The 24,526-nt window shown below is 48.2% G+C and overlaps 1 protein-coding gene across 9 annotated transcripts in view; it reads left to right on the forward strand.

The window, feature by feature from the left end:
• The window catches only part of ARHGEF1 (Rho guanine nucleotide exchange factor 1), a 579,253-nt gene that overhangs the window by 441,793 nt on the left and 112,934 nt on the right, over positions 1 to 24,526 (forward strand). For all 9 annotated transcript variants that reach the window (XM_069201362.1, XM_069201364.1, XM_069201365.1 and 6 more), the window contains 7 exons: positions 9,331 to 9,406; positions 9,951 to 10,118; positions 17,408 to 17,495; positions 17,898 to 18,014; positions 18,655 to 18,722; positions 20,622 to 20,810; positions 21,407 to 21,664. In XM_069201362.1, coding sequence (XP_069057463.1) covers positions 9,331 to 9,406; positions 9,951 to 10,118; positions 17,408 to 17,495; positions 17,898 to 18,014; positions 18,655 to 18,722; positions 20,622 to 20,810; positions 21,407 to 21,664 — 964 coding nt within the window. The remainder of the gene's footprint in view (positions 1 to 9,330; positions 9,407 to 9,950; positions 10,119 to 17,407; positions 17,496 to 17,897; positions 18,015 to 18,654; positions 18,723 to 20,621; positions 20,811 to 21,406; positions 21,665 to 24,526) is intronic.

The raw sequence follows: 24,526 nt of genomic DNA on the forward strand, positions 1-24,526 counted from the left end.
GGCACCCGACACAAGACTCTCCCACCAAAGGAATCTACCTCCAAACACTGACGTCCCCCATAATTAATCTCCTGTCAGGGGAGGCGTCAAGGATTTCTTCCACCTTGAAGAATAACACCTTAAATCACTGGGTTATATGTGACGTCGAGCACAGCTTCTTCCTTGAGCTCACCTAAACCCCACTAAACATCCCACCTCGTACACACACCCTCCGCCCGGAACACCTACTCCTACTTCAAGAGAAGATGCAGGTGCTTGTTTATAAAGGAGCCTTAGATCAGTTTCCCTGCAGCACCAAGGCAAACTGGTTTACTCCTTATACTTCCGTACCCCACAAGGAGGACAGCTCCCCAAGACGACTGCTAGACCTTAGGGCCATCAGCAGGTACATCCTCTCTGAACAATTCCATATGATGGCCACCCTGTAGGATGTCATCCCGCTGCTTCAGCAAGACAACTTAATGACTGCACTAGAAGTGAAGGATGTCTGTTTCCACATACACATCCGCTCCGATCATTGCCGCTTCCTCTGCTTGTGGTGAGTGGACAGCATTACCAATTCAAGTTCCCATTCACGGTCGCCACAGAGGCTTAGCTGTAGCAGAGATCAGTCTCAGAATGAGGAGCACTCATGTGTTTCCCTATCCCGGAATGTGACTGATAGAGCGGAGGCAGCAGTGCCGCGCCCACTCGGAAGCCATCATTCCCTTCTGTGCAGCTTGGAATTTACCCTAATTGCCACGATGTCTCATCTGCAGCTTCTTCAGGTTCAGCCTTTTCTGGGGTCCCTTCTGAATGCAGTCAGTGCAAGGCCTTCCTGAATCAGCAAAGGATCCAGGCATTCCGACAGCTGCTGTCCCTACCAGCCACAGTCTGAACAGTGATGCCCTTTCTGGGGATGATGTCCTCTTGTACGGCCAACAGGTTTTTGTATTGAAAAATATATTTTCTTAGTTTATTTTAATAACCACAGGTTCAAGATTTACATCAAACACTTTAAATGTAAGGTACTTCACTTAGATACTTAAGGAACTTTGAATGAAAACAATATCATGTACAGTCTTTGTAAAAATGGCAATAAGCTATTTTCAAAGTGGACACAGTGCAAAAATCAACAGTTCCTGGGGGAGGTAAGTAAAGGTTAGATTAGGAGGTAAGTAAAACACTTACAAGTCTCAGTTCTGGGGCATAGGCAGCCCACCGTTGGGGGTTCAAGGCAACCCCAAAGTTACCACACCAGCAGCTCAGGGCCGGTCAGGTGGAGAGGTCAAAGAGGTGCCTAAAACACATAGGCGCCTATGGAGAACAGGGGTGCTCCGGTTCCAGTCCGCCAGCAGGCAGGAGGTTCCTGTCCTCGGTGGGCAGACCAGGGAGGTTTTGTAGAGCACTGGGGGGGACACAAGTAGGCACACAAAACACACCCTCAGCGGCACAGGGGCAGCCGGGTGCAGTGTGCAAAGCAGGCGTCAGGTTTCAGATAAAAAACAATGGAGGGATCCGGGGGTCACTGTAGCGGTGCAGGCAGGCACAGGGGGGGCTTCTCGGGACAGCCACCACCTGGGCTAGGCAGAGGGTCGCCTGGGGGTCACTCCTGCGTCGAAGTTCGGTTCCTTCAGGTCCTGGGGGCTGCGGGTGCAGTGTTGGTTCCAGGCATCGGATCCCTTGTTACAGGCAGTCGCGGTCAGGGGGAGCCTCTGGATTCTCTCTGCAGGCGTCGCTGTGGGTGCTGTCGCGGGGGAGTCCTCCCTGAGGTCTTTGTTCTCTGGATCTCGACCTGGGGGCGTTGGGTGCAGAGTATGAAGTCTTACGCTTCTGGCAGGAAACGTGCAGTCTTTGAAAGTTGCTTCTTTGTTGCAAAGAAGTAGCTGGTTTTGAACAGGGCTGCTGTTCACTGGAGTTTCTTGGTCCTTTAGTCCAGGGCAGTCCTCTGAGGCTTCGCTGGTCCCTGTCGGATGCATCGCTAGAGCAGGTTTTCGAAGTTGGCAACAGGCCGGTAGGGCTGGGGCCAAAGCAGTTGTTGTCTTCCTCCTTCTCTGCAGTCTTGTAGGTCAGCAGTCCTTCTTGTTTCTTCAGGTTGCAGGAATCTGATTTCCTGAGATCTGGGGAGCCCCCAAATACTGAATTTAGGGGTGTGTTTAGGTCTGGGAGGGCAGTAGAAACCCTCTTTGTGCTTCCTCCCTGTGGGGAGGGGGGCACATCCATAATCCTATTGGGGGAATCCTCCAAACTCAAGATGGAGGATTTCTCAAGGCAGGGGTCACCTCAGCTCAGGACACCTTAGGGGCTGTCCCGACTGGTGGGTGACTCCTCCTTGTTTTTCTCATTATCTCCTCCAGCCTTGCTGCCAAAAGTGGGGGCAGTGGCCGGAGGGGCGGGCATCTCCACTAGCTGGGATGCCCTATGTCGCTGTAACAAAAGGGGTGAGCTTTTGAGGCTCACCGCCAGGTGTTACAGTTCCTGCAGGGGGAGGTGAGAAGCACCTCCACCCAGTGCAGGCTTTGTTTCTGGCCACAGAGTGACAAAGGCATCCTCCCCATGTGGCCAGCAACATTTCTGGTGTGTGGCAGGCTGGCAGAAACTGGTCAGCCTACACTAGAAGTCGGGTTAGGTATTCAGGGGGCATCTCTAAGATGCCCTCTGGGTGTATGTTACAATAAATTACACACTGCATCAGTGTGCATTTATTGTGCTGAGAAGTTTGATACCAAACTTCCCAGTTTTCAGTGTAGCCATTATGGAACTGTGGAGTTCGTGTTTGACAAACTCCCAGACCATATACTCTTATGGCTGCCCTGCACTTACAATGTCTTATGGTTTTGCTCATGCACATATGCCCTCACCTGTGGTATAGTGCACCCTGCCTTAGGGCTGTAAGGCCGGCTAGAGGGGTGACTTACCTATGTCACAGGCAGTGTGTGGTTGGCATGCTGACTTAGTCATTTTCTCCCCACCAGCACATACAAGCTGTGAGGCAGTGTGCATGTGCTGAGTGAGGGGTCCCCAGTGTGGCATAAGACATGCTGCATCGCTTAAGGCCTTCCCTGGCATCATGGCCCTTGGTACCAGGGGTACCAGTTACAAGGGACTTACCTGAGTGCCAGGGTTGTGCCAATTATGGAGACAAAGGCACAGTTTAGGGAAAGAACACTGGTGCTGGGGCCTGGTTAGCAGGGTCCCAGCACACTTTCAAATCATAACTTAGCATCAGCAAAGGCAACAAGTTAGGGGGTAACCATGCCAAGGATGCATTTCCTTACAAGTGTGCACAGAGTCCAGTGGATCCCCAGAGGCTTTACAGAGGCTAAAGTAGATAATACTAATGCTTTCTTGTGTGGTAGTGGTAGTGTGGTTGAGCAGTTAGGTTGGTCAGAGGGTACTGCTAAGCATATGCTTTGCAAATACACTTTGTTTGTAATTCACAGATAAAACAGATTTCAGGTAAGTAATACTTTTCAATTTCAAAAGTAGACAGTGCAATTTGCATAGAAAGCAATGCAATCCTAGGGGAAGAACAGTAACAACGTAGTTTGCAGTTAAGTACTCGACTTACGATCCCAGTCTTCAGCGGTTAAGGTTGTTCACAGGGCAAAGGTTAGGAAGACACCAAGAGTGCACCACCAACAACACGGGCCGGCCGGGTGGAGAGGTCAAAGTCTGTGTCGAGCGCCCAATGGAATCCTATGGAGCCTGGGGGCACTTGGAAAGAAACAGCTTCCGGGTAAGTACCCACGTCTTCAGGCACAGACCTGTGGGGTTTAGATCAGCACCAAGGGGGGCTATAGGTCAGCACCAAACACACCTTAAGCGGCATGTGAGCGGCCGGGTGCAAACAGAGCGTTGAGTGCCCAATGCTTTTAAATGGAGGAACCCCAAAGGGTCACAAAGAGGCTGCAGTCTTGGTCCAGGGAGTTGGCTGAAGAAGACCAACAGCTGGACAGGTAAGTTGCTGGACCTTCGATTGGGTTCCCCAAGACTAGGGGGCTGCAGGTGCAATGGTAATTTTAGGTGTCGGGAAATCTTCAGCGGAGCTGCTCGTGGTCACGGGGGGGGGTCCTCTGGATTTAGGCTGCAGGCGGCGTGTTGCTCAGGAGCAGTCAACCCAGGGTGGACTTGAGGTTGGAATCGCCTGTGGAACTTCTCTGGACCGGTGGGCCACCTAGACTCAGGTCGTGGGCATTGGGTGCAGACTGGGCAGGACTTGCACATACAGGAGGGTCTGGAGTCCTTCTTGGAGGTTTGTTTATGGACTGGGCCACTGTCCTCTGGGGACTTTGGTCCTTGGGTAGGCAGGTAGTCTTCTTGGGCTTTGTAGAGGTCGCTGGTCCTGCATGATGCGTCGCCTTTTTGTTGCGGGTAGATAGGCCAGTAGGGCTGGGGACAAGTCAGTTGTCGCCTGTAGTCTTCTCTGCTGGAGCGGCTCTTCAGTCCTTCTATCCGGTCACCAGGAATATGAAGCACAAGGTTCAGGGGTGCCCCTAAATACTAGATTTAGGAGCGTTACAGGGGTCAGAGGCAGTCGCAGCAAGCGGAAGGGTCAGGCAGCATGAGGGGTGCATGGGGAAGGATGGAGGAATAAACATTTAATCAATCATTTAAAAAAAATAAAAAAAAAAAACACACTCACCTCAATCGCCAGCGCACTGCTCCATCTTCTCTGCTGCAGGCACAGGCTCCCAGCCTGCCCTGCGGCCAATCCTGACACTGCTCAGAGCAGTGTTAGGATTGGCTGGGATTGCCCAGCCAGGCCAATCGGAGGCAGACTGGGAGCCTGTGTCTGCTCTCTCCAGCCCAGCAACTGTTGTTGGGCTGGAGAGAGCCTACTGCGCATGTCTGTTTGGCCGGCCAAACATATATGCACATTGAGAGGGAGGGCACAGTGCACTCCCCCGCACTGCTTGTCACCCCCATGGCCCCACCCCTTTACAAGAAAAGGATAATAAATACAGTTTACTATTGTTTTCTTGTAAAGGCTTTGCAACTGCTGCTGCTGGCAGGGAGGGCGACGGCACTTCTCTGCCCTAACAGAGGGCGCTGCCAATGGCTACTGACCCCAAGGGTGGCTACACCCTTCCTGTGCCCTTTTCTTTGGGGAGGAGGGTGTTGGAAGCTGGCCTGGTGTGTGGTGTACACCTATGGGGTTTGCACGTTATACCAGGTCCAGGCAACCCTTATTAGTGAGACAATGTCTAGGAAGCCAGGGCTGTAGTGGGCAGCCAAGATCTATCGATCTGTCTAGGAGTGGTGTAAAGCACTTGCAATACCACAGTAGTCACACAGTAACTTATCACACATGAGAGGAACCGAACAGTGTTGCAAAAATAAAGGTAATTTATTACAGTAACTCTGAACTAGGTTACTTATAGGCAGTCCCCCAACTGGAGGTTTACACAGGGTAAGTATTAGGCATTAGCATAGAAAGACAACAAGCATTGGTAAGAAATAGTAGAAAATAACTAGAACCCTATGAGGGGGGCCAGACCATACATTAAAATAGTGGAATGCAAAGTGAGGTCCCCCATCGAAGGATGTGGAATAGTTAGGGGGGATCTGGGAGAACTTGGGACCCTGGAAGGTGAGTACCTAGATGACCCCCAGCGACCAGGGGAGCAGACTTAAGTTACCTGGCCTTCCCAAAGACTAACAAGGGGACTTTGAAAAAACAAGTTTGAAAGAACAGGACCAGCCCATAGAAACCCAGTGGTGAATTTGGATGAAGAGGACCTTGCAAAGAAGGGGACAGAGTCCAGCCCACGCAGGAGTGCCCAGGTGGGGCAGGAGCCTCTGCCCACCCTACTGTGGGTGAAGATCTGGGTCGATGGTGGAAGATGGAAACTAGCTGTGAAGCCCGGGAGGTGCAGAGAAGTCCCTTAAATCATGCAGAAGATGTGCCACACCGGGGCTGGGTTGCAGACGGGTCGGTAGTCAGGAGGACTTTGAAGGGGAGTCCGGGTTGACCCTCAGCAGTTGGGAGAGCCTCAGCAGAAGCAGTTGTAACCCCCACTGGCAGCAGACACAGTAAGTTGCACTGAGGCCCAGTCAGCACACCTGCCGAAGAGTCCCACGTCGCCAGAGAAGCAGAGGAGAGACTTGCCTTGTAAGGATGAAGTGCTGGAGGCCGGGGTTACTTGGAGCCTGAAGATCCCTTGGCGCAGGAGTCAACAAGCTGTGGTTGCATGCAAGAGTTACTGTGCATAGTGATTCTGTCCTGCAAGGAGAAGCAAGGGCTCCCCGTCTCCCAAGTTGGACAGAAGGCAGAGAGGACCAAGTGGACCACTCAAAACCACCACTTGTGTTGGAGGATCCACTCAGTTCCTGTGGAGAGCAGGTCCCAGCAGCCAGACTTTGTTGCCATAGGTGCCTGCGGATGCAGGGGAGTGACTCCTTCACTCTAAGGGAGAAAACTTCTTTCAAGATGGAGGATTCAGCTCAGCTCTGGGGACCCTAGCGGTGGTCCCAGCTGGGGTGGATACTCCTGGTATTTACTAATTACTGCCGCCAAAAGTGGCGCTTGGTCCTGGGGGTGTTGGGAGGCATGGATTCCCACTAGCTGGAGTGCTCTGGGTCTGCATAACAAAAGGCAGGAGCCTTTGGGACTCATAGCCAAGTGTTGTTGTTCCTGCAGTGGGGACGCGTGAAGCACCTCCACCCAAAGCAGGCTTTGTCCCTCATTCCTGAGACCACAAAGGCTTTCACCCCATGGGGTCAGAAACTCAGCTGGTTGTGGCAGCCTGGCATAAGACCCGTCAGCCACACACTAGAGAATTGGGGGAATTTCAGGAGGCATCTCTAAGATGTCCTCTGTGTGCATTTTACAATAAATCCAACACTGGCATCAGTGAGGTTTTTTGAGCAGAGAATTTTGATACCAAACTTCCCATGATTCAGTGAAGGCATCATGGAACTGTGGAGTTCGTAATGACAAACTCCCAGCCCATGTGCTCAATATGGCTACACTGCACTTACAGGGTCTCAGAATGGACTTAGACACTGTAGGGACATATTGCCCATGCACCTTTGCCTTCATATGTGGCATTGTGCACCCTGCCTTAGGGCTGTAATGCCTGCTAGAGGGTGCCTTACCCATGCCACAGGTAGTAGTTTGTGGGCATGGCACCCACAGAGGGATGCCATGCCGATTTTACCTTTTTTCCGCACCAACACACACAATCTTCAATCGCAGTGTGCATGTGTTTGGTGAGGGATCCCTTAGGGTGGCGCAATACATGCTGCAGCCCTTAGAGACCCGCCCTGGCCAGAGGGCCCTTGGTACACCTAGTACCTTTTACAAGGGACTTAGCTATGTGGGACAGGGGTGTGCCACTTGTGGAAGCAATGGTACAGTTTAGGGACAGAGCATAGGTGCTGGGGCCTGGTTAACAAGGTCCCAGCACACACGGATCAAGTTAGCATCAGATATCTGGATAAAGTGAAGTGCAACCGTGCCAAAAGGGGCACTTTCCTACATCACCAACGAGGCCTCCACATCAATCACCTGGAACTTCTCGTTAGCCCTCACATCATTTTTCTCAGACATTCAGGGCAAAGTAGTCCTAATAAGAACTGACAACATGACCTCCATTGTAGCTCAACCTTTGGTAGCTACGGCACTGAGCAGCAAGGCTAACACAGAGAACAAGTGTAAAGCACTTAAACAGCACCAAAACAGTTGCAGCAGAAATCAACATGACAGTCAACACCATTTTATAAAAATAGACTGTATTTTTATAAGAATTTAGACACTAGAATGAAAAAGATCCACTGGAGGGGTCCGGAGATACTGAATTTACAAGGAATAATAAATCAAAGCAATTTCACTCAACTGCGAACAAGCCTTGACAAAATCAATGAATTGGACACTTAGTTCCAGGCACTTTATCCGTGTTACGGTAGATTCCTATAGAGGTGTCCTGATGCAAAGAATCAAGGATGCTGAAGATGCTCCAAGGATGCTGTTGGTGTGATGCGTTCGATGGGGATCTTCCTGCAGAGATTGCTCCGTCCACCTAGATGATGAGGGGGGGTCCTGTTTGCAAGGGTCGACGTCCCGTGAAGTCCTCTACCATCTGGCCAAAGTACAGTCGCAACTGGGCTACCAGTTGCCTGTTATTGCTCCCTGAGTCAATAATTTTCCTTCTGAGGGTCTCAGCAACTCTCCAACAGAACACCTGTGTTCAGCAAACATGGGTGCAACTCTGTGCCTAGGGCCTTGATCCTTGGTGCTGCATGGTGGTAGCGGGTTGAAAACTTTTGGCTACCAACTAGCCCCAGCAGGTTTCTTCAGCTTTTGTGTCCCTGTGCTGCGAACAGGAGGCCAGTCGGCTGACCCTTAGTGTCTCTTGGCTTAACTGGACTCTGGAGACAACTCCTTCTCTAAGAAGGATGCCACAGTCCCTCTCTTTGCTAGCCAGCGGGTGCAGTCTTCAGCGGTGCAGCCTCTGTTTGCTGTTCACTCTATGCAGCATGGCAGACCTCCTTTGCTCCTTCCAAGTCGGCTGAGTTCTGGGTGCTAGGGGTGCCCTACTTATCTTTAGGACAGGTCCTCGGGGAATGCTGCGGTTTGTAGGCAATGGGTTACCAGGTCCCTTCCCTCCTGATGACCACTTTGCATGGCATTTCAGTCATTAATTACACCAGTACCTAGTAGTCAAAATGGGGACAAAATGTCGGGGAAAATTTGCAAAAAGCCAGTTTCCTTACAAATACTTAACAGTAACTTGAAGAATTTTGGGGATTAACTTGCAACCCACCAACTTCCCTAAGAAGTGAGATACAACAGAGCCAAGGACAGACTAAAATACCTTTCACATACAACAGAAAGCCGGTAAATCTCAACAAGTCTGCAAGGGGGAAAAATAATTGGAAGATGGTGACCAGGTAAAGGGGTTTCCAGGGCTCACGTCTGACGTCACAAGGGGACGGGCAAGCACTAAATAGCAACAGACGATGCCCCACAAAAAGAAAAAGAGGAAAACCAAAGTATTCTGAACCCACCTACCAGCAAGTAACAATTTCGTTTTGCAGCTTGATGCTCTTCTAGATTCACATATGAACCTCCCAGCACACTGGGAGAAGTGATAGTGCACAAAAAAGAAAAAGTAAAATTGTGATCACTCACTGGGGCTTTGTGGGCTTATGGTAGATGTCATAGTTGGATCATCATGACTGCTTGTGGTCGATTGCCTAAGCAAACACTTTGAAAACTAAGATACAATTCCAGGCCAAGCCAGATGGTGGAATATTGCACAGCATGTGAAACTAGATAAAGAGCGTGCCCCAAAACTACTTTCCTATGAGGTTTCCAGTCTCTTATAGAATCTCTTTTTTTCACAGAGCATTGATGTGAAGGTGACAACCCTAATTCATGAGGGCTCGCTTACCTGGAGGGTTACCAAGGATAAGGCAGTGGGTGAGAATTATGCTATTCTACTTTCTTTGCACACTTTGCTCTCTAAATTTTATTTGGGAATGGATGCTCCATTTAACAGAATGGAAGAGCAAGACGTAAAGTGTTTTGTACTCACAAAGCAGGGTCTCTGTGTCTGAGAAATTGCATATATTGGCAGTAGGCGTGTGCCAGGATTCATTTTCCAAAATACTGCCAAGATTGTGCAGAATAATTGTTTCCACGCTCTACCGCCATTGCTGCCTCCCTTCTCTCAACCCACCTTCCTTCGTACATCTTGATTTCTTCTATTTTGTTTCCTTTTCATCTTAATCTCCTTCCTTCTTTCCATTAATACTTAATTCCTTCCTTCCTTATTTCTTATCTACTGCTGTTCTACGTCTTTTTTTAACTTGACTGTTTTCTTGCTCTCTATTCATTGCACCCTAAACCCATTTGTTCTCCTTTGTTGTTAAACCATGTCTTCTTCATTCTTCTCTTCCCTCTGGTGATCCATCCATTCTAACTTCCCTGTATTTGCCGCACACGCATCTCCCTGCCCTTCTAGATGTTCATGCTTTGTTGGTGAAAGACCTGCTGGTCCTGCTTCTGAAGATGGATGACAAGCTGGTGTTGAAGAATCACAGCAGGAATATTGCCTCGACGGATGAGAAGCAAATGCTGAGCCCCATCATTAAGCTGAACTATAAGACTTTGACCAGAGATGTGGCCACAGGTGAGACCAACTCTGGACACGATTTTACACACACATCATTTGTTGAGCGCCCCATATCAAGTGGTTACAGATGAGACTGACCTTTTGTGTAACATTGTCTGTGCCTCCGTAGACTGTAGCTTGAAAAAAGGCCTCTCTCACCTTTACACAGTAAGGCTTCTTAGAGGTGCACAAGAGGATTGACAATCTGGCCCTTTATTGTCCTATCCATGAATAATCTCATGGGAGTTAAACGTGGTTAGTGTTTGCAGCCAACGAACCTTATTATGGGATCACAAATTTAATTGACATCAATTTAGCACCATATTGCCGGGAGCATTTCGAGAATCAAAATACTATTTATGGGAGGATAAGAATGTTCAACCCTGTTATGAAAAGCACTTGAAGTTGGTTGTACTGTACAACGGTAAAGCAGTATTTACAAATGGCTGAAATATATGGATTACTCCGAAGTTGTAAAGTCCAAAATTATTTGGGTGGTTAAAGTCACATTTTTCACCTTCATTTGTAACAGAGAGTAATTCCAGCCTCCCCTTCGCAAGACTAACCAGCTACCTACTCCCAACAAAGCAATCTGCAGCAGAGCTTTCCGGGGTCTTTCCCAGCTCTGTTGTCTCTCTTGTCCTTGATGACATCACATTATTTTTCTACAATAAAGACAATTCCAAAGCTAGCCAATAGCAAGTACTGTAAGTCCATGTGGGCCTGACGGTGCTGTGTGCTCCACATAGAACCATTGTTATTCTTTGGAAGATATTGAAGTGCTGAATACTACAGGACACTTTTATTGCAACAAAGAGTCAGTGGTGGGCCAGTGACAAAGGGGTGTAAATAAGTTATCAGCTTTGAGATGTTTCCCAAAGGCCTCAGTCGTTATAATTGTTCTTATTTTATGTAGTAAAGAGATTCATATGGCGCTGGCAGCTCTGGAGACTGGTGATTTCAGTACATTATAGATCCTGGACTTGGGAACGTCCGAGAGAAGAGATCTCTGGCTCACTAGGCCTCCTGAGCTTCCTGTGATGTTGAGTAACTACGCAGTGCAAGGTAGACTGGTGTTGTGGTTGACTTTGTGGACTAGGCATCACGTTTTTTAATATTTGTCCATTGATGGTGAACCACTGGACCTCAGTGTTGGGGTAATGTGGTCTATTTCTCCTGGCGGCGGAGTGAAGAAGGAGTCATAGAGCTTGTTAGACGTCCAGTCAGAAATGCGTTGCCGAAGTCCAGCCTTGATACTAATAGTGCATGAGCATCTGATTTAAGTTGATTGGATGAGTCTTCTTTAGGTTCTGCAATGAAAGTTGGCTGTTCCGGGGATTGTATTTTTTGTGGGATGAAGGAAAGATTCCCACAGGCCTCCATTACTCTGGCTCCCTCATACGTATATTACATATAGTATGTAGGCCACATACACGCGCAACTTACACTTGGGATGCTTGTGCCAGCAGCTTGGTTAGCACATAGCAGTAGAAGTTTACATGAGTGAGTTAGTAGGCCACATTGTTATGTTACATGTGTTTGCAGAGCATGATATTACCCAAGAGGCTGTCCTGACACTGTGCAGGTGTGGGGTCTAGCCTTGAAGGAGGAGTCATTCAAAAAGGCAGGTCTTCAGCTTCTTGTGGAACTCAAAAAGCGAGGTGCGCACTCTGATGCGTAGAAGGAGGATGTTCCATGAATTAGGACCGAGATAAATGAGAAAGCTTAGCCTCTGTTCCTGTTTGTTTTTATGCATTGTATTTGTGAGTAGGAGTCCTGCTGAGCGGAGGTTCCTGTAAGGTTGATGGAATGATGTTCAGTTGTTAAGGTAGGCTGGGCTTGTGTGGAATGGTGCTTTGAGTGTGTGGGTGAGGAGTTGGAACTGTGTGACTGTGTATCAGGAGCCACTGTGGTGTGATGTGTTTGGCATGGGAAGTTGAGGACGAGTCTGTCTGCTGTGTTTTGGATGGTTTGTAGTCTTCTGGTGAGGTATTTGGTGATTCCAGCATAGGGTGAGTTCCGTAGTCCAACCTGCTGGTGCTGAGTGCATGGGCGACGGTCTTTCTGGTATGGATCGGGAGCCGTTTAAATATCATCCTCCGCATCTTTAGGAAGTGGAAGCTGAAACGGCATTGACCGGAGGTGGCTATGTTCAGGCTTTTTGCTGACAATGATCCCTAGGTACCTCATGTCCAGTAGAGGGTGGGAGTAGGTCCTTGGTGGGCTGGCCCTCAGGTGGAGTCCCACAGGGAGGTGTATTTTCCAAAGATCACCACTCCCGTCTTGTCAGAGTTGAAATTGATGGTGTTGAACTTCATCCAGGTGGGTGCTTCCATCATGTAGGAAGTGAACGTGTTCGGAGTTATGTCAGAGAAGGACAGTATAAGTTGCGTGCCTTTGGCATAGGACAGGATGTTGTTGATGTGGGAGTGAATTACATTGGCCAGTAGGGTCCTGCAGGTGTTGAAGAGGGTTGGGCTGAGAGATGAACCTGGGGAGGTGCTCCGCAGATGAGTTTTCAGGTTTCCGAGGATTATGGCATCGGGTTAACTGACTGAGTTCTTTCCATCAGCAAGGAGCAGATCCATCGCTTGACAGGTCGTTGAATGCCGATCTTGTGACAGCGTCTGAGGAGGATTGGGTCTCTCCTCTGTCCAGAAGCATGTGGATTTCTGTGAGTACGGTTTCCATGCAATGGTTGGATCTGGATCCAGAATGTGTGACATTGAAGAGTTGGTGGTTGGTGAATTGTTTGGCTAAGTGTCGGTTGATTGCTTTTTCTCAGACTCTGGCCAGGCATAGTAAGAGTGAGATCAGTTGCTAGTTGATGAGTTTGGTGGGATCCATGGAGGAGGGTTTCTTCAGCGGGGCAGGGACAGCAGCCTGTTTTCAGGCTGCTGGTAAGATGGTTGCATTGACCGACTCATTCAGGATGTGAGTGAGAAATTCGCTAATGGGGCTGAGTCTTTTGTTGAAAGCGTGGTGAGGGCAGGAGCCTGATAGTGGTCTGAAGAGGATGGACTTCATGGTTGCGGAAGTCTCTTCTGAGATGATGGTATTCCAACTGGTCATGTGGTCCTCCAGTCTTGGTATCTTTCTTAGATTAACTTGCGACTCGATTTAAAGTGCTCTGGGTTCCTGCTATCCAGGTACCCAGTGCCAGATCTCTTTCCCAAAACTGTACAATTGTTTCTCGAATTAACACCCTTTGTTAGTCCCTAGTAAATGATACCCAGGGCCTGAGGTACTAAAGTGGATCCCTAGGGGTGCAGCTTGGATTGTGGCACCCTAAAGGACCTTCGCCAAGCACATGCTAGGCTGCCATTGCAGGATGTTTGTCTTGGGGAAGACAAAAGTGAAAACACGACATATCACACATCCCAGTGTGCCATGAACCCTACCACTGCATGTAATATTTGTAAGTCACCCCAACAGCAGGCTTTACAGCCCTAAGGGAAGGTGCATTATATTAGACGTGAGGGCATTTCTGCAACAAGAGCAGATACGTCCCTGCTATGTCTTTGTTGATTCTTAGTCATAGTAAGTGTGCAGAAACGCCATTTTAATTACATGCCCTGGACACTGGTCAAAACGAGTTCCCCAGCTACACCATGGCCTCACTGAAAATAGGGATGTTAGTTATCAAACATCTCGTACTGGTGAACCCACACTGATTCCAGCGATGGATGTATCAATACAAGCACCCAAAGGGCACCTTAGAAGGGCCCACTGAAGCATACCAGTCTCTGGGATGCTTGCTGACATGTTTTTTGCCAGTCTGCCACTTGAGACACTATTCTGACCTCCTGGGGTGAGAGCCTTCTGCTTTCAGCAGGCCCAGAACAATAACCTGTCCGGTGTAACACCCTCTCCCAAAGGATGACCTGCTAATAAGTCTTGTTAAGGCGGCAAGCCTCAAAGGGCTGCTGCCTTGAAATGCAAATCTGGCTCCCCCTCACGAGAGAGGAAACTGAGCCCCTTGTCCAGAACCCCCTTTGGCACCTCGACTGGCAGGAAAATTAGCTAGCCAGGTAGGCGTGACACCCTAAGGCTAGTACCAACGCTAAAGTGGGCTAGCCTGAGGTAAACACAATTTGTCAGAGGTAGCTATCTTTGGGGTGGCATAGATAGGAATTCTGGGACAAGGTTATTCCCACATGAAGTGATCATATTAATTTAGGGGCATTAGGAGAGTGTAGGGTAGAAGTTCATTGGCTTCTACCCTACACTCCCTTAATGCCCCTAAATTCAGTCTTTAGGGGAGCCCTTGGCACTGGAGAAGCAGATCCTAACGATACCAAGGACACTGAAGAGCCGCAAAAGCAGTAAGGAAAAAAGAAGCAGCACCAACCCTGCCGGCCTGCCTGCATCCCTGGTTGAAAACTGCACCAAAGTTGACTCATCCTGCCGCTAACAAGGTCCCCCAGCCCTGCAGAGTTCGAGTCCATTGTGGTTTCACACCTCCTGAACTCCCTGACGCCGCCTGTGGCCTCTGCATGCAGGCCCCCTCAACCGCGACTGCTCCAGTAAGCAAATCCAGACACCCGATCACACCTCTTCACTCTTCGTCCCTGGGAGAAGAACACCAAAGGTGTTTCGCTGTGCCCAAACATCTTGAGGTCTGAGCCCCGCTGTTAGTTCAGCCGGACTGGCTTCTTAGCCACAACCTGCAGCCTTTTTCCACAGGGACCATTCCCCTTTGAAAAGCATTTGGCTCCTGACGGTGTTTTGCACCCGGCTGCCATTGTGCCACTGCTGGCACTGCCTCGACTTTGCCCATCACTCACCTTAACTCCTGGAAATTGGTCTTTTAAGTTTTTCTACTATACATGTTTGCAGAACTTGTTCTTCCTTCAATAGAATAACATTGCAGAACTCTGAAATTGCCCCAACTGACCACTTTTTAAAGTGAAAAGAGTTCTTATTTAAAATGTACTTAACCTGAACGATTTTTGTCTGGTTCCCAAACATATGTAAAAATACTTGCTTTTTAAATTTTTTATAAATTGATGTGGATCCCCTTTTTGCGTCGTGTGTTCACTTATTGACTGTTGTGTGTATTTATACATATCTTGCACTCCTCTGTGTTAAGCCTAAGGCGGCTCGACCACACTACCCCCAATAGAGCACTTCGAGATAGCATAGCAAGCCCCTGTCCACTAATAAGGGAACCCCTTGACTCTTTACACAGTATATCTAGTTATTATTATATCAAATAAAGAGCCAGCTTTCTGCACTCCTCCACAAGTAGAGGCTCACCTCTAGCATTACATGTATACTTATACTCTAGTGTGAGAAATCTGAGATATGAAGACCTCTTAAAGGTTTGCCTTGTTTGGATGCCTAGGCGGCTTGCTTTGTTTGGACGCCTAGGCGGCTTGCTTTGTTTGGACGCCTTGGGCGGCTTGCTTTGTTTGGACGCCTTGGGCGGCTTGCTTTGTTTGGACGCCTTGGCGGCTTGCCTTGTTTGGACGCCTTGGCGGCTTGCCTTGTTTGGACGCCTTGGCGGCTTGCCTTGTTTGGACGCCTTGGCGGCTTGCCTTGTTTGGACGCCTTGGCGGCTTGCCTTGTTTGGACGCCTTGGCGGCTTGCCTTGTTTGGACGCCTTGGCGCTTGCCTTGTTTGGACGCCTTGGCGGCTTGCCTTGTTTGGACGCCTTGGCGGCTTGCCTTGTTTGGACGCCTTGGCGGCTTGCCTTGTTTGGACGCCTTGGCGGCTTGCCTTGTTTGGACGCCTTGGCGGCTTGCCTTGTTTGGACGCCTTGGCGGCTTGCCTTGTTTGGACGCCTTGGCGGCTTGCCTTGTTTGGACGCCTTGGCGGCTTGCCTTGTTTGGACGCCTTGGCGGCTTGCCTTGTTTGGACGCCTTGGCGGCTTGCCTTGTTTGGACGCCTTGGCGGCTTGCCTTGTTTGGACGCCTTGGCGGCTTGCCTTGTTTGGACGCCTTGGCGGCTTGCCTTGTTTGGACGCCTTGGCGGCTTGCCTTGTTTGGACGCCTTGGCGGCTTGCCTTGTGTGGACGCCTTGGCGGCTTGCCTTGTTTGGATGCCTTGGCATGTGTGGACGCCTTGGCAGCTTGCCTTGTTTGGATGCCTTGGCATGTGTGGACGCCTTGGCAGCTTGCCTTGTTTGGATGCCTTGGCATGTGTGGACGCCTTGGCAGCTTGCCTTGTTCGGATGCCTTGGCATGTGTGGACGCCTTGGCAGCTTGCCTTGTTCGGACGCCTTGGCATGTGTGGACGCCTTGGCAGCTTGCCTTGTTCGGACGCCTTGGCATGTGTGGACGCCTTGGCAGCTTGCCTTGTTCGGACGCCTTGGCATGTGTGGACGCCTTGGCAGCTTGCCTTGTTCGGATGCCTTGGCAGCTTGCCTCGTTCAAAATCTATGTCATTTCCAGAAACTTCAGCCTGCCACCAGACCTGACAGATTTTGCCAAACACTTCCCGATTTTATCCAAAGAACCATTGGTAAACACATGTCCCGTCATCACTGCAGTACAAAATGTCGCCACCACGAAGTGCATCCACTCAGGTGCCCCATTGGACTTCTTTCCTCACTACTGAGGACTGAAATCCCGGACATTTTGACGCCTTGGCATGTTCGGACACCTTGGCGGTTTCCCTTGGTCCGACACCTTGTCAGCTTGCCATGTTCACACGGCTTCGCTGTTTGCCTCATTCAGACACTTGGGCAGCTTGCCTTGTTTGCTTGGTTTAGTGACTTTACTTGATCAGGTGCCTTGTGGGCATCCCTTTTTTGGACGCCCTTTGCATGCGTTGTATGCCCGCTGGATTGCTTCCTTCAGACATCCTACCCTTTTTGGATTCCTTTATAGCTTCCCTTCTAGCACGTGGCTTGTGCAGCTTCCCTTTTCCAGGTGCAGTTTTGTAGACTGTCATCTTTGGATTTGCCTTCTTCTGATAGTTTTATAGCTTGCCATATTTTGACTCCTTTGTGGCATGCTATATTTGGTAGCTTGCTTTTTTAAAATTTCTTTGCAGGTTTCCTTCTTTGAACACCTTTGAAGCTTGTGATCTTAAGGCTCCTCTGAAGATCACCCTTCACAGTTCGAAAATGTGCTGTGTTGCCATCTCAGGGACTTGTTGGCTTCCATGCTATGGAGCTGGCTCGCTCCTGCGCCTTATATGCTAATTGCAATAGAATTCACTTACAATGGCTCAGACATACAGAGATGTTTACAATTATTGGCTGTTTCGTGACATCCCTTGTCTGGTTGAAGAAAATGCATATTAACTTCATCTGATTTACATACCGTGGATTCACAGGTCACTTTTTGTCTTGTCCTTCAGATCATAAAGCGTTTTATGTCATCTTCAGCTGGGATAAAGGAGCCCAGATCTACGAACTGGTGGCGAACTCTGTTTCTGAACGGAAAATGTAAGCATGCATGTAAATGGAACCTTAAAATCACTCACAACATGTCAAAAGCTCACTATGTTGAACCGTGTTGGAGAAAACTCTGCTAGAACTCACTCAAACAATGCCATGGCAGTGATTCTTAATTCTGACCGTCATCAGTGTTGCTATGTTAATCACATTTCACACACAGCTTTTGTCAGTGCACCTCAGTCCTGACCTGCAGCAGCCCCTGCTCTTGGGACTGACTCACAGTTCCAAGAATAGATCTCATTCTTGCGCTAGACTACTTTATATATTCAAGACTGAGTTCTCGTGACTGCTCCGCCCTCTCATTATTGACTGGCACGCTAACGTTCACTTCAGAATGCCTTCTTATTGCTGCGTTCACTAAGTTGCTTCTTGTCTGTCTTTTCTTCACAGCTGGTGTTCCCTCATCAGAGATGTGGTGCAGTCTATAAAACCTCCGCCTCAGCAGACTTTGGGCTTGAGGCTGCGTTCGACAAACCAGGGAGGAATGACGCCCACCAGCCCTGGATTGTAAGCAGCCTATGTTTACTACAGTCCCGTCTGCAGAAACAACCATCCTGAGACCCTGAGCTTCCCCTCTAAACACCCTTCCAGTCTGTCCCACTATGTACGAGGGGAAAACTCCCATCCGCAACCAAGTGAAACAATATGGTGGTTGCCCCGCCCTGAAACCTGGGAAGCACGTTCAGCCCTCTTCGCCCTTTCTTCTGTCACTATGTTAGTGATTAGCATTTGCATACGTATGAAAGTTTATTTATTAAGTCTTTTAAAACGTCGCCAACCAACCTCAGAACGTTGTTAAAAAATATAAATGTGTACACTTTGAAGCAGATAATTCTGTGAAAGCTACTTTCAAACACATTTTTGCTGCCTGAAATTATTTCCTAAGATGATGTTTTGCATATGTAGCAAACTTTATCAAGTCTAAAGGATTATCAAATTCACAAAAAGTGTTGGCTAAATTATGTCTTGCACCTCAAATTTCTTGAAAGTTGTTGCTTTTTTCATCATTAGACTCCCATCTTCAAATTGCCTTTCATGCCCTGCCAGCCCTCCCCTCTGCCCATTCTCTCTGCATCCCTCTTTCTATACAGCAGCTCACTGTTCTGTTACTTTTTGCTGTAACATCCATTTCAACTTCTTTCTCAAGGTATCGTGAAGTAAGCCTGAGTAGCGCTGAGAATGGCAGCTCTCTGAAAGAAACACTGCACATAGATGGTAAGAAAAAGAGTTGTGCTTCAAGTCCAAGGCTGCAATGTTCTGGTGTTTGTATGAGGGCAGTATGGGACCTACAAGTGTAGCTATGTCAGCAAAGTAACTTTACATCCTCCAGTGCAGCTCAAGGGCATATGACAGAATAGTCCCCCACACAAGGCAGAAACTGTAGTCCAAACAGAGCCACTTCAGATCAGCTTTAACACCGAGCAGAATAATTCTGCTCCCAGCATAGGAGCCCCACTCAGTGAAACAGATAGAACAATTCACTCAGCATAGGGTCCAACTTTAAGACCGCTCCCAGGCCAGCTCTACTGTATAGAATTTACTCATTGCACGTGAGCTGCAGTCCATATTGAAGTGCTTTAGCTCAGCCCATGGCACAGAGCAGAATAAAACCTCCACCAGCACATGGCAACTATTCCATATAAACTCTTCCATATTGGGTTTGTGACACTTAATGCAGTAGAGTGAAAAAGGACATCTGCCAGGGTAGTATTTACAGTTGCCTCTAACAACCCTCCAAGCTTCCCAGGAGGCCCCATGCCGAGGCAGAGCATGCCTCCTGAGGGGAGTCGGGCATCAAGCTTCATGCATAAAACTCCATGACCTCTGTGTCTTTGCCGCATTCAGGTGTAGTCAGCACTGAGCAAAGGCCTCGATCTGAAGGACATGTCTATGGGCCACTGACAAGCCTCACCTCCATTGGAAGCCAAAGGTCCCATCAGTGCCTAAGCCTCTGTTGATGCCGAAGCCATCGTCGTTGCCGATAATATTGTCGACTGGCTCTGAGGATTCGGAGCAGCCTATCCTTCAGAGGTTACAGATGGAGCTCGATACGAGGCAGAAGTACCTCTTCACCCATTGCCATACTGGGAATTTGTTTTAAGACAATGTGGACATCTTTTCGGGGGTCAGAGCACATATTCTGGGCACGTGATAGCAATGTCCCAGTTTTAGAGTTCAAGATTAACAGCAGTTGAGTCTCAAGAAAAGTGAACAAGCATTTGCAATGCAATGGGTCTCGCATTTGCTGGATTTAGAGCTATTGGCGTTGTAAATTCATAACTGGAATTTTCTTCCCACATAAATTGGTCAACCCTGCCTCATAATTTGGTCTTTTCCTGCCACATAATTCCAGTGGTCTTGCATATAGCTAAAGCACTTCCATTTACCTTCTTCCTCTATCTGCAGCCAAAAATGAAAATGTTTCCATTTAGCATCCTAATTTAAATCTGCCATGCTAATTCCAATAGAATACCACTTTCACCACCCACCATCAGAGTTGCTAGCTGGCTTACACAATTCTCCACCCCCACCTCCCCCCCTCCCCCCACCCCACCCAAAAAAAAAAAAAAAAGAAACCAGACAGCCATGTAGTAACAAGAGCAATAAACTAGAAGTCTCACCCAAATAGACCAAGAGGGTTCAAACTGTCATAGTGTAATAAGGATGTTAAGTTGCCCTGTATCATGGTAAAACTGCAATAAGGAGAGATTAATAAAACATATACAATCATTTAAACCTAATAAAAAAACTTTATCAGAGATACACTTTTGGCATTAGACTGTAATGCTCAGAACAGTCCCTAGAGAACATCCCAATGAAAACAGCATTGTCATGTAACCTTATAGTTAGCTTCTAGAGGCCATTTTACACTTTATACATTTCAGTTTTGTGTGCTATATTGAGACTCAGTAATAAATGCTGTTGTTGTTCAATACTCTTATCACCTTGAGTAACTTTCAAAGTCTTTATGGAGACTTGTAACTCAGAAATATAGTCGTACTCCCACCTGGGGGGAGAGAGCATTCTTCCATCCCTTGTTAGATTTGTTTCCTGACCTTTAACCTCCTGCTCATGTTATAAATAACTCTGACCTCCTCTTTCTGACTGATGCAGAGAAAGAGAAGGACACGGTCCTGGACAATAATCCTTTCGATGACAGCCTTTCAAGCTCTGAAGACAAAGACAAAGCTGACCATTTCCACACCCTGGAGAGCTTCCTGATGGCCAATGACATTGATGTCTTCAAGTTAAGCCACTCGGCCACTGCTGGGATCCCTCAAGCCAGTGAGGCCCTGGAGGAAGGTGAGCATTCAGACAGCAGGGTGGCTTAGAGGAATGTGAGCTTCCCAGGCGCTGTGGCTCTGGAAGAAAGTGACCACTCTTTGGCCGCACTCACACACTCAGTGGCCCCACCCCATTGTACTTGTGATTTCTGTCCCATACATTTTTTTATGCACCCATTACCACTTCACCTCCTCAGTCATCTATTGTCAATAGATTTTTCTAGTATAGAGATATTTTCTTAGCAAATTTCTGGCACTGCGCTTTGTATATTCATTTTTACCCATTTGAATCTGCAAATTTAAGACACCTATTATATGTAGTAGTGCCAGGGCTACTTGCAGATACCTCATTGGTAGCAGGAATCTGTGTCCTGTTTCTAAACACCTGCAAACCAGCCCTTGAAGTCGTAGAAATGCAACGACAAACTAAGTGATGCACCCTGACCACATGCTGCAAGCTGGTAAATAGAGAAGAGAGGGTGAAATACACATCAGTGCCCTCTGAGAGTGGACTTCAAGCTGTAGTTTGTATTTGACGTGTTCTGGATGTATGTTGTGATATGTTTGCTTCCTGATTGCTTGGTTTCACAAGCTCTTCCTTCATCTCTCTTGCAGTGCTAGTGTTGAAGCGGTTGCTAGTTCGGAATATCCGTCTCTCCATGGACGGGGGGCAGAGTCCCAGCCTTGATGAGTGGCAAAGCTCTCTAGGGCACAGCCCAAGCAGGGAGGAACAGGATGCCAGAGATAGGAGCCAGAAGGAGAGAAGAGGGAGCGAGAACGTGCAGAATGGGTTGGAAAGTGAAAGTGCAGTAGAGGAAAACTGGAAGGAAGGGTCTGATACTGAAGAAAAGGAATCTGAAGGCAGAAGACCAGGTGAGTGGACCCATGGGTTGACCGCAGGACAAGAATGACTTAAGGCTAGGATGACTGCATAATGTGTCCTACTTTTATCATAGGTTAGCATAGAGTGAATTGGCCTTGCCACAGAATGTGTTGCCTAGAGCAGTGATGCAAGAGGTGGTGTTTCCCCAGATAACTCACTGTCCAGGTGTCTTATTTAGAATGATGTCTGTAGTGGTACAATAATTTGCCCGCATATGAATATTTTTTGGGGGTTGGTAGAGTGCATATCTAACTTTTTGTTCTGTCATACTCTTCTTGTCAGACGTCAAAGCTTACAAGAGAATGTTGGTGTTTTTGTGTTTTTTTAATATAGACAATTTCACTTAATAGGTTGCACAAAACTGATCCCATGGTAATCCCCCATTGTGCAGCATGCAAGTGCTTATGTGGTGCCTAGGTTAATGACCCTACTATAATGTGTGAGGTTGAGGTTCTGTGTGTGTGTACTTGAAGATGCCATAAGATATCATAGCACTAAACACACCTCTACTCTCCCTAGTCCTAATTTATGAGCACAGGCCATGTCCTGCACTGGTCCTTTAAATCAAATGATGTGTTCAATTCCATGTGTGTCTGTAGATACAGATGCTTTGCATACTCCTGCCATCTAGTGTTGGGTCCGGAGTGTTTCATGTTGTTTTGCTTAGAAAAAGCAATTTTGAGTTACAGGATCAAGTGGTGACTCCTTCTCAGTGATACTGCCCTTGGGCATCAACTTCTTTGTTAGATTGTTTTCTCTCCGCTTTCTGGTTCGAACATGTGTGTCTTCGCTCAGTCTTTCAACTTGCCCTGCTTAAAAATCTTTCCTTCTGTATTCTCTTTATTGACTGTATTGTTTCTTGATCGCATATTTCCATCCTCACGATCGTCTCCACTCCTCTGGGCACCGACCGCACGCCCTCTGAGGCGACCTCATCCATTTTGGGCCTACCTTACCATGCAGCACCAAAGAGTATGCTCAACTCATGGAACGGACATCATTTCATTTCTGTCCTCTCTGCCACTCTAAATTCGACCACACGACCAACATCTGGTGTGGAACCTGTGCCTCTCCCCTGATCATCAGGAAGCTACCTATGATGCCTGCAAATCTTTCTGATTGAAGAAGACTCTTCAGGACTGAAGAGCTCGTCTGTTGGAAATGGCGCACAAGACTCCAGATGACTCTCTCGATATCACGCCCAGAATGAGCAGGAACAAGAGGAGACCTTTTCAATTCAGGACTCTGACTCCAACGTTCAGTCTCAGTGCAAGCTGTGAGTACTGTGACATAAGACATCTACAAAATCCCCATATAGAGGTCGCCGGACCGCCACGGCCCCAAGGCCAAGGTTGGCTCTGAAAAACAGCTTCGGCTTCCCCGCTCTACGTCTCAGCTCCGAAGATAGCCAAGACCACAAAACTGTCTTCGGAATCGACAACCAGCTCCTTGGTCTGAGCCATCTCGATCTGTACTTCGCTCGGAGTACCTCCACTTGTAGCCACCAGCTTCTGCCACTGCTTCAGTGCCAACAAAAGGACACCAACCGAAACCTTCAGAGCCCAAAAAAAGGGAGCCAATGCCTTTGGAGCAGAAACACTCAAGTCAGTCTTCAGCTACGCCGTCACCTGTTGAACCTATTTTGATGACGATGGGCGCTCGACAGCACCGCCTCCATATCTAGGAGGCTATAGGGTGCATTATTGCTACTCCCATTATGTTGAAGAGGAAACTGTCCTTCCAAGAGGCTTTGGACACTTCTCCACCTCTAAAGAAGGCCATCAAGGACAAGGCTACCATCACACTTCACAGGCCTTCTCTTCTACATCGACATTCTCCGCCTCCTCCACTCCCTGCTTCTCCTCCATCACCCTCGCCTCTTCATTTACCTACCTCACCTACTGTAGGAGACCTGACACCTCAGGGCTCCCCTGTTTGTACTGGGGAAGATTTGGGTGGGATACAGCAGGACCCAGGTCCAGGGACACATATGACCCTGATTCCATGTTCAATACTGACCCAGATTTGTATCCCGCATGACCCTCCCACCAGAGGATAGTACATCCTACCAGCAGGTAGTAGTTCATGCATCTGCCTTCTTTAATGTTGAGCTGCACATGGACCTCATTGAGAGACTTCATTTTCTATACCCTTGCATCCACACACAGATATCCAGTTTCTCCCTGGCATGCTTTGGCACGCATTTGATTTTTTTTTTTTTTTTTTTAAACCTGTACACTCTAGGCTTATCACCCCTAGAGTGGATAAGAAATATGAGCCTGATCCCTCTGACCCGCTGTACAACAGATCCCAGGTCCCTCCAGACACTCTTGTGGCCACCACTGTAAGTTAACGAGCCAATAGTCAGGCCACAGGGAATCTCCTCTTCCACATTAGGAGAGTTAAAAGCTGGATGCTGCCGGCAAAAGGGTGCCTGCACAGGCAACCAATCATTGGCGTATCACCAGTTCACAGACCTTGCTAGCCAGATACGACCGGGCTCACTGGGATGAGATGGAGGAGCCCCTTCAGTTTCTCCCAGATGAACACAGCAAAAGAGGGCATCAGACTTGCAGAGGGGCAAACAATCACAAATAACTCCATCCACTCTGCCCTAGATGCTACAGACACATCTGCATGCTATATTAACACTAGTCTGTTAATAAGGAGGCATGCATGGCTCCGATGGTCTGGGTTCAAACCAGAGGTCCAACAAGTGGTGCTTAATATGACTGTAGGAGGCTGCCCCTGTCTTGTCAGGGGTCTTGGTCACTGGGTCACCTGGAAGATCTAGTGTTAGACTGCCATATTCACCGCTCTCTGCAATGGTGGAACACCACCAACATGTTGAA

This window comes from Pleurodeles waltl, chromosome 7 (genome assembly GCF_031143425.1).
Source record: "Pleurodeles waltl isolate 20211129_DDA chromosome 7, aPleWal1.hap1.20221129, whole genome shotgun sequence".
In the NCBI taxonomy this organism is placed as follows: domain Eukaryota; kingdom Metazoa; phylum Chordata; class Amphibia; order Caudata; family Salamandridae; genus Pleurodeles; species Pleurodeles waltl.